At 39.8% G+C, this 10,802-nt stretch overlaps 1 protein-coding gene across 1 annotated transcript; it reads left to right on the top strand.

Annotated features, from left to right (window-relative positions):
• Positions 1–2,608: 2,608 nt before the first annotated feature.
• Positions 2,609–4,917, top strand: LOC115557116 (odorant receptor 131-2-like). The gene is made up of 3 exons (XM_030374702.1): positions 2,609–2,616; positions 2,820–2,997; positions 4,156–4,917. Exons 1-3 carry the CDS (start codon positions 2,609–2,611, stop codon positions 4,915–4,917), a joined length of 948 nt encoding a protein of 315 aa, XP_030230562.1.
• Positions 4,918–10,802: the final 5,885 nt, after the last annotated feature.

Genomic DNA, 10,802 nt, shown 5'->3' on the forward strand with positions numbered 1-10,802 from the left:
TCTGACAAACACTGAACTAGTGAAAACCAGATATCAGTCTTCCCTCTGCCTGACTTTCTGCATGTCAACTCTGGGACTATAACACACATGCTTCAAATGTTTCTCTTTCTATCTTCAAAAATGTATTGATTTAACTGTTGTGTAGATGACATATTTGAAATAATTCTGTTGATAACTCTCTCAATAAAAGTAATTAGTTATAGTCTTCGGTCCCTTCTACAAAGGGACAACCATCATTTAAATAAACTAAATAAACTTTTAAACTTTTAGTAGATTTGCACTGTATCTTCGAGTGTTGATTTTATTTTAAGTTGTTAAACGTCTCTCCAGGATACAGATATTTAGGTGTAAATCCAATTCAGTCCTCATTATTTTGATTGTAACAAATACTATACTGTTCCGTGTACATAATATACATGTACATAATGTACTGTTCCATATTCCACTTCCATGTATGTTCAGCACACGCATGCTCAGATAACACTCCATCTGTGGGTGTAAATAAATACCAGATGGGAATTCTACTGCATATATACTTGTAATTCATTCTGCTGCACCCAGGAATTGCTTGACGTGAGACTACATCCACAGGTATCTAATAGGGTTCATCACTAGCCACAAACCTGCTGATACAGGCTTTAGTTATGTCACTGTTAGCGGGTGGCAGGCAGGCAGGTAGGACCCAATAGCAGACAGTTCAGGTAAAGGGTAATTTATTAACGCAAAAAGGCAAGGAACACCGAGAACACAGATGACGCAGGTAACACAGGTAACACAGGTAACACAGGTAACACAGGTAACACAGGACACGACTCACCACAAACCACAATGATCCGACGGGCAACAAAGGAAAGACAAGGGCTTAAATAGCAAACACAGGGCACGCAACAAGGAACAGCTGAAACACATTAGAGGAGGGAGCAGTAAACACACAGGACAGAAACTTGAAAGGACATTTGGAGAAACAAGAAAGAGATACCAAAGTAAAACAGGAAAACACACCAAAACAAGATAAGGAAACAGACAGACCATGACAGTACCCAGGGGCGTTGCTAGACCTAGAGGTTTGCTGGGGCACAGGCCCCTAACTGCCAATTCTTTTTTTATTTTATTTTTACGTGTGCACAATATGAAATAGATGGATACAGAAGGGTATGTACGAGCTTCAAAATCATTGTCACTGTCATACTGTAGGCTATATTAAAGCACTGGTAAAGGTAAAGATTCAAAGATAGATTCATGAGTACCGTACAATGATATTTATTGAAACACATACACATCTCAAAGATTTACAAATAAGGTAACTGACAAATAAACAAAAAGTCTCTTTATGACCTTCACCTCTTTATCACTCTTTTAAGTCTACAGATCTATATTTATTTAGAAGCTGTGTGGAAACAGCATAATTTTGCCAGAACGACATGGACTAAAAAGGCAAGAAACCAGGTTTAAAACGAATAGAATTTCTGACTTAAGGTGAGGTGGCTCATTGCCATTAATCAACCTGGAAAATGTTATAGAACCATCAAAGCTCTTAAATTAAACTAAATAAGGCCATACACTACTGCATGGAGCCTTTTTAAATGATTTTTTTTCACTATTAAGCTGTATCGCCGCGCCTTCATGGTGACAAAGCGGTCAATAACTTGGCTTTCTCCCTTCCAATGGACAAAAGAGAAAGTTGGTGAAGCCTTCCTTGTCCCATGGTTGACCTAAGCCAGGTGTGGAGCCTTCTCAACACACTGAAAGATCGCTCAAAACTACAACTGTTTACAGGAATTGTGAGTGCAATCTGAATTATCTGTGTCAGTGTTGGGAACACTGTTGGATCCAGTATGTTAAAAACACCCTGTATAAACACCCCATAATTTCCTTTTTTGTGTTAAAGGAGAAATCCGGTTTAAAATGGATCTGGGATATGTTTAAGATGATAACGAGATGGGATGTTCGTTTGGCAACACAAAAGCGCATGTAAACGCATACTTAAATAGGCTGTTTAGCCGATTCTACCAAAACGCTATAAACTGGGAACCATGGGGGCATCTTGTCATGGTAAAAACAAAATCGTTATTTTAAACAACTTAAAAGGCTAGAAGTAGCCTGACACTTCTTTGATAGTATAATATGGGTCTTAAAATCTAAAACGAGTCATTGAGAACTTTGTAAGTGTACAGATTGTTTATTAAAAAGTACATTTTATACACACATACCATCAGTAGATCACCCGTCGACGCCATTTTGTTTTCAAGACTCGATAAGTAGATTGACGAACACAGAGCTTGTGTGTTGCTGACGGATGTCACAATCTCTGTGTTCGTCAATCTACTTATCGAGTAGATTGACGAACACACACAAACACGAACACACACAAACACACACGCACACACACACACGCACACGCACACACACACACACACACACACACACACACACGCACACGCACACGCACACACTCAAACACACACACACACACACACACACACACACACACACACACACACACACACACGTTTTACAAGCCCCTAGGACTTTAACAAGTTCTATATAAACGATGGTATTCTGCGAACACTATTGGCAAGGGTCAGTATTGGCAAGACATCTAGCAGAGATGGACGAGTATGGTTTTGTATTTAAAAGATGTTTACTAAATTTACTAATCCGAACTGTATTAGTATTACCCTCATAGTATGTACTAGAAGTAATACTAGAATGTAGTCTTAACATTTTTTAAATAATTTATTTTAAAAAAAGTAAAAGGCAAGCAATTTAATGTGATATTAACATTAGAATAAATGTTACTACTGAATCTGTTCTTCCAGGTATAGGGTAAGAGACCTCAGAACACTGAATGAGTCGTTGGTCGGGAGAAATTCCTCAGCTCTCCTTTTTACAGAAACGTATTCTACAGTCGTCGCCAAGACCGTCGTTCTCGTGGCGCTCTGCATCTCCATCAACTACATCAACGGCACCCTGGTCCATACCTTCACCAAACATCAGGTACCTTGCTCACAAAAGCCTGACACAGTGATTACAGAGAAGGGTCATAAAGGATAGGTAGACAACGTAGAGGTTGGACACGGAAAACAGCAGCAGGTCATTGAGGTGTGGGTAGGGGCTAGATAGTGAATATGGAGCAGGGCCATTTAGGAGCAGGTAAAGCTTAAAACGTCTTGCCTAAGGAGGCTAACAGGTAGGTTAAGGACAGCACAGCACAGTGTAGCATTGATATTGCTCCAGAAATCGTTTTTTAGATTTCAGATTGTATAGTTTTGGCTTTTGGAATTATATGCTATAAAGTGTGGAGGGGCGGTTGATGGAAAGATTGCTATTCGTGGTGGCCCTTTTCAGTTTCCTTAACACAGTATATTGACACATGCTTAACGTGACCTTTAGGTTGTGTTTATGCAATGTCTATGCTCTTGCTATGAAGGAATCTTGCAACATTTTGTGTGTGTGTGTGTGTGTGTGTGTGTGTGTGTGTGTGTGTGTGTGTGTGTGTGTGTGTGTGTGTGTGTGTGTGTGTGTGTGTGTGTGTGTGTGTGCTTGGCCTGTCATTCTGATTCTGTCTGTCAGTAGAGACTGAGTCATATTAGAAATGTTGTCTTTTATCCAAAGCAGCTAAAAGTGAATAAAGATATAGTAGATTAAGGTGATGTAGCTAAGATTGATCAGTTGTAAAGAGAGGCGGCAGGAAAGAGCACAAGATTTTGAAAGAAAAAAAAAACACAAATCATCCCCTCCCTCTACTTTGCTCCATCCCTAGGTTTCTCTGCCATTGAGAAGGGTCACTTTTCATGCAACTGTTTTTGATAGGAAAGATGGATTCCCTGTACCATGCAGGGAAGAGCTTCCCGGATGGATGAGAGATGAACTGGGAGCGCTCTAAAATATGTATTGGGTCATGCAGACACGGGCCGTCAACTTGAACAGATATTGTAATGGCACATTACACTCACTGATAGCTGGTGAATGATTTTGGCATCTCTTTAAACTCAAACTCATATAATAGTTCTGACATGTAGGTGTGAAGATGTGAAGAAGGGCTGTATGAATCCTGCAACCTTTTAAGGTGCAGGGAGGGAGGGAGACGGTCGACGTTGATGATTTAACAATGTTTCTGCTTGCCCTAACCATTACTACCTCTTTCTCCTGCAGCTCTTTAGGGTGGACCCTCGATACATCCTCTTCATCCACCTGGTTCTCAACGATATCATCCAGCTGTCGTTGTCTGGGCTTCTGATCGCTATCTGGTACATCTTCAACACCATCAACGTTTCTTTCTGCTGCCTCCTGCTGGTCATCGCCATCTGCACTACCCTCAACACCCCTCTCAACCTGGCCTGTATGGCAGTGGAGTGCTATGTAGCTGTGTGCTTCCCTATGCGTTACCTACAGATTTGCACTGTGAAGAGAACCTACATCCTGATAGGTTTGATTTGGGGGGCGAGTGCCATCTCCATCCTACCCGACATCTTCCTGCTCGTGATAGTGGAGCCTCCAAGCTTCTTTCATACCAGGGTTTTCTGTATCCGCGACACAGTCTTCAGGAGCAGCATCCAGAAGAGGAACACCTCCCACATCATCTGTCTAGTTGTGGTCTGGCTAACCTTGTTCTTCACCTATTTCAATGTTCTGTTCGCGGCAAAGGCGGCCAACGCAGATGTGAAGAAGGCGAGGAACACTCTGCTTCTGCATGGCTTCCAGCTCCTGCTCTGCATGATGACTTACATACAGCCCCTATTTCAGGCAGCCCTGCTGTACCTTTTCCCCCAGCATATCTACGACAGTAGGTTCGCCTTATATGTCTTAATTCAGGTCATGCCACGCTTCCTAAGCCCCATTATTTATGGAGTAAGAGATAAGAAGTTCCGAAACTATCTCAGTAGATATTTGATGTGTGAAGTCAAGTCATCATAAAAACCAAACCAAACCGTCACAATCACAAAGCAGGATTCTAAATAATAAAAGAAACAAGCAAAATATTACCGTTGTAGTATTCCAGATGTTCCAGATACATTTTTTCTTGTATAGCGCATTTCTTACACCAAGCAGTTCAATGTGCTTTACAGAGAAAAAGACAACAGTATAATTTATAGTGAAGAAGTACATGCAAGCAATATAATGAAAGACCTTCAATGAAATGACACATATACTATAAAAAATAAAGGGAGAAAAGATGTGCTGTATGAACATGTCGTGTATGTATATATATTTTTTTTTTATATAGTATATAGTTTGGTCCAATGCCATTTAGTGCTTTAAAAACAAGAAGTAGAGCTTTAAATTCAATTCTATAAATAACAGGAAGCCAGTGTAAGGACCTTAGGATAGGGGTGATGTGCTCATTCCTCTTAGTCCTAGTTAGCACCCTAGCAGCAGCGTTTTGTATAGCTTGTAGTTCCTTTATAGTTATTAAAGAGGGATACAAAGAGGGCACACAACATCACCAAGGACACTACACACCCCCAGCACACACTGTACACAATGCTACCATCTGGCAGACGCTACAGGAGCATGAAAGCCAGAACAACCAGACCTAAAAAACGTTTTTATCCACAGACCATCAGCTGAATGACTCTCTCAAACACTGATGACATTGTATTTATTTTCAACTGTGAGCTTCATTTACACTATGTACTTATCTACCAATAATATTCAATATCCAATGTATGTATTCAAACTTCTATATTTCAAAGTCTTCCAGGGCCTTCTGCTGTATGCGAACATTGCACATGCTAAACAGCACCTTATATTTAACTGTTTTTGTTTAACTAAATTCTGCTTGTTGTACCGATTTTTTTAGTAGTTTAGTTATTTATCTACTTTATTTTAAGCATATTTTGTGTCAATAACTGATTTTCAAAAATATTGTGAAAATGGCAAAGACCTAGCAGTATCCTGGGAGTAATAATAATAATAATAATGAATTTTATTTGTAATGCACTTTATATTGAGCAAACAATCTCAAAGTGCTACATAAGAAAAAAAAGAAAAGTAAAAGTTAAAATTTGGAGATAGAACGTCTCTCCAAAGGAAACAACTAATGAAAAGCTTTTTTAAAAAGGTAGGTTTTTAGGCCTTTTTTAAAAGTGTCCAGGGTCAGTGGTGCTCTCAGGTGGTCAGGGAGAGCATTCCAAAGACAGGGAGCGGCGTGACAGAAAGCTCTGTCTCCCATGGTTCGGAGTTTGGTCCTTGGGGTCTGCAGCAGGTTTGCCTGACCGGAGCGGAGGTGTCGTGAAGTGGGCTGAGGGGTGATTAGCTCCTTCAGGTAAATAGGAGCATTACCATGGAGGCACTGGTGGGTCAGTAGGGAAACCTTGTATTTAATCCTGAATGGGACAGGGAGCCAGTGGAGGGATTTGAGAATTGGTGTGATGTGGTCAAATTTTCGTGTCCTTGTAAGGATCCGGGCAGCACAGTTTTGAATGTATTGTAGTTTTTGGATGTTTTTGTTGGAGACCCCGGCAAGAAGAGCATTACAGTAGTCCAGCCTGGTGGAGACAAAGGCATGGACGAGTTTTTCTGCATCTGGGAGAGAGAGTGATGGACGGAGTTTTGCAATGTTTTTTAGGTGGTAAAAAGAGTTTTTGCAAAGCTGTTTGATGTGAAGTTCAAAGGTCAGGTGGGGGTCCATTATTACACCAAGGTTGGTGACTGATGGAGAAAGGTGGATGTCGTGGCCGGCGAAGGTGATACTGGTAATGGTGGATGACCGGGTCTGATGTGGGGTGCCAATGAGAATGGCTTCAGTTTTTGAACTGTTAAGCTGCAGAAAATTCTCCTTCATCCACGCCTTTGTCTCCCCCAGGCAGGTGGTGAGTGTGGAAGATGGCAGGGTGTCAGAGGATGCTGGGTTGATTTTGAAATAAAGTAATGTGTGTGTGATGTTTTTCATAATCATGCACTACAATTATATGTGGGTATGCAGTGAATGGTTAGTTGGGATTGTGGTGGGCCTTAGCTGTAACATTTTACAAAAAAGGGTACAATACTTAAACATTAATGAAAAATAATTAAGGTTTAACCCTAACCCTATAGCTAACATACATTGCATTAATGTAATTAACGTTAATTATTTGACCCTTAAAAATAAGTTTATATTTATTGTAAACTTGCCGATTATTCAAAGAAACTCGTTTGGAATCTCATTTAAATTGTTGTTGAATTTGTTTCCCTATGGTCACAGAATTATCCTACAGATGGATGGTTCATCGAACGGTAACTTCACAGTGGTCTTATTGGTCTGGCGTTACCAAGAGTGTCATGGCTGTCATGGCATCTCCATCAACTACAATGACCTCATGGTGCACACCTTCCACAGGAACCATGTCAGTTTGTTCAGGTTCCTCTGGTTTCTGATTATTTCTGATCAACGAATTGAAATGTCTTTTCAAACTTCAATTTTTTGTTAAAATATTGTAACTCTTATCATAATAACATTCTAATGATCAATTTTTTATGATATACATTTTCCACCACATTTTTTAGTGATTATTGGAAGTTGATTTAAATAATATATTATGGAATTGCTAAATGGAAAAAGGGAACATTTTAACACATTCTGAGATTGATGGAATGACTTTTATACAGGGGTTTTACTGTTTGCATAATAGTTATAAATGCTATTAATATATTTTGACAGTGGTCGTAATAGTATTTATTAAAATGTATTATATATGTATATATCTATATATATATATATATATAAAAAAAAAAAAAAAAAAAAAAAAATATATATATATATATATATATATATATATATATATATATATATATATATATATATGCATATATATATGTATATATATATGTATAAAATAGTATTACTGCACAATATTAACATTACCCCTTCCATGATCTGACCATGTGGCTTCTTGATTTTAATATTTGTGCATATGTCTCTTCTCCTTGCTGCCAGGGGCTGCACCTGAACTCTCTTTTACATCCTCTTCATGCACCTGGTGGTCAATGACATGTTCCTTCTCTCCCAAATGTCCCTGCTGCTGCTGACTGACCTCCTGTTCAACATCAATGTGGCAATCTGCATCTGCCTGCTCCTAATCATCGTCTGCACTAACACTAACACACCGTAGAACCTAGCGGTGATGGCGCTGGAGGGCTACATCGCCGTCTGCTTTCCTCTCCGCCATGCCCAGATCTGCTCGGTGAGGAAGACCTACCTGGTTATTGGCTTGATCTGGGTGATGAGCTGGCTCGCCGCCCTATGATGTCTTTGTGGCGCTTGGGACCTGGAGCCCCTGGGTTTCTTCCTATCCAGGGTCTTCTGTGTTGGGGACAGAGTCTTCAGAAACCCCCTCCTCAAAGAGAAGAGGGACGTCTCCTACATCTTCCTGGTCCTTGTCTGGTTCATCCTCTTCTACACATATTTCAAAATCCTATTCGCTGCCAAGGGTGCTTCAGCAGATGCCAAAAAGGCAAGGAACACAGTGGTCCTCCACGGCTTTCAGCTGCTACGAGCATGCTCACGTACCGGTGGCCCTTGTTTGTGGAAGGTTTGTCCGCTCTCTTTCCGGAAGGGGCTTTATCTATTCGCTTCTCACTGTTCATCCTCATCCAGATCCTGCCTCTGCTCATCAGCCCAGCTCATCTACGGCCTCAGAGACAGGACCTTCCGGAAGCTCCTGCTTAAAGTTCTGCCAGGGAGCTCTATGGAAGGGCCTTCGATGCTCAGAATGATCAAACGCTAGGACGAGCAAATCAAAAGAATAGAGAGTTACCACCATTTAATCTGCACTGACTGATTAAATGCTTGAACGATCATTGAGATGCCCACAATGCACAGTTTTTCCACAGCATTATACTTTAAAACCTAAATGCAGTAGATTACTGTTAGAATTTCGCTGTAGTTGACATCGTAGTCTTACAGTGGAAATGTATTGAGCCAAGATTGCGGTTCACCACTTTTGATCCTTTTAAGATTCATGCGTTCACTCGGAAATAAAAAATGATTGACATTCATCTTTTGACTATGTGGAATTTTTGCTTGCAATTAAGAGAGTATAAATGCTCACTTTGCAAACAAGACAGTAGAGCATTGCATTAGTTTAGCCTTGAGCCTACAAAGTGAATCTGCATGACAGTAATATTGATGATTAACTGAGCTGTTTGATAAGTGGCCCAACAACGATGGGGAAAAAGCTTTTTTAGTTTCTTCAATCATTTATAAAGCTTTAAACCAAAATCTATTCCCTACAGTTGCCGCAAATGTTGATCGGCGATACAGCAAACACATCTTTGTAATCAAACAAAACTTTAAGTGCAGTTTTTTGATATGATCTTAGAGAAAATATACTGTCCAAATCATTTCATACATAGCAGATTCGACAAACATCAGCAACAGCCATATTGGACCTCTGGCCACTGTCACGCCAAATTTGTACCGGGTGCCAAATTTGTACCGGGCACGTCATCCATACGTAATCCATTCCAAACCTGCCTGGCAACAGATGATCACGTCGTCCGTTGCCTGGCAACGGACGATCGCGTCGAATGACGTGAAAGGTTCACGAACATTGGCGAACCATCAAGCTCGTTCATTCGCACTTGTTCATTGACCGTGACAAGACCGATAACATTGACCGTGACAAGACAGATAACACTTACACTTACAAATTACATGACCAAATTGGATTAAACAATTAAATACAATACAAATATAAAGTAAAAACAAGTGTTATCTAGCGATCCGTTTTCTGTATTATGTTATTTCGTCTTTGGCAACATGAGCATGAATGTTTTTTGAAACCCGCTTTAAACACTCAGTTTACTGGCTAAATTTGTTTAAAAAATTAAATACAATACAAATATAAAGAAAAAAACAAGTGTTAAAAATGCATGAAAATAGTGTATTGGTGCTCTAAATGTGAACCTAAAGTTAATTTACAGACTAGGAAAACAATCCTTAAATATATGTATAATAAAGGTGATCTTAAAGTGCAGTTCCGTGTGCGCCCAAGTATAGTGTCAAAAGTGTAAGAGTACTTATAATGCATGCATAGGGTACCCAAAGACTAGATCACTAAAATCATATTCTTATGAAATGATTTGATTTTTTTTGATTTGATTTAAATTTATTTCAAAAAAGAAAACAAAAAATATACATCATACAAAAATTATTTATGTTAAACAAAATAGAAAGCATAATTCGATACATAAATGATAAATGCTTGATAATTGTAACATGTTCGAAAAGGGGTGGGAAGAAGTTTACATTTATTTAATCCCATCCCTTCTCCGTAATTCATTGAAATTAACATTCCTTGCTTTGAGCAATGAGTAATATTTAGGGTGAAGTAAGTAAAAAGTAAAATGTTCAGCTTTTTCTTTATTTCACTTAGGTTTCACACACACACATACACACACACACCACACATGGACACGCACACACACACACACACACACACACACACACACACACACACACACACACACACACACACACACATACAGACGCACACACACTCAAACACACACACACACACACACACACACACACACACACACACACACACACACACACACACACACACACACACACACACACACACACACACACACACCACACACACTCAAACACACACACACACACACACACACACACACACACACACACACACACACACACACACACACACACACACACACACACACACACACACACACACACACACACACACACACACGTCTTACAAGCCCCAAGGACTTTAACAGGTTCAATATAAACGATTGTATTCTGCGAACAGTATTGGCAAGGGTCAGTATTGGCAGGACATCTAGCAGAG

Source organism: Gadus morhua, chromosome 13, assembly GCF_902167405.1.
Source record: "Gadus morhua chromosome 13, gadMor3.0, whole genome shotgun sequence".
Lineage (NCBI taxonomy): Eukaryota > Metazoa > Chordata > Actinopteri > Gadiformes > Gadidae > Gadus > Gadus morhua.

Coding starts and splice junctions, on each gene's coding strand:
- LOC115557116 (XM_030374702.1), top strand. Junction 2,998..4,155: donor ATACCTTCACCAAACATCAG/GTACCTTGCTCA, acceptor TTTCTCCTGCAG/CTCTTTAGGGTGGACCCTCG.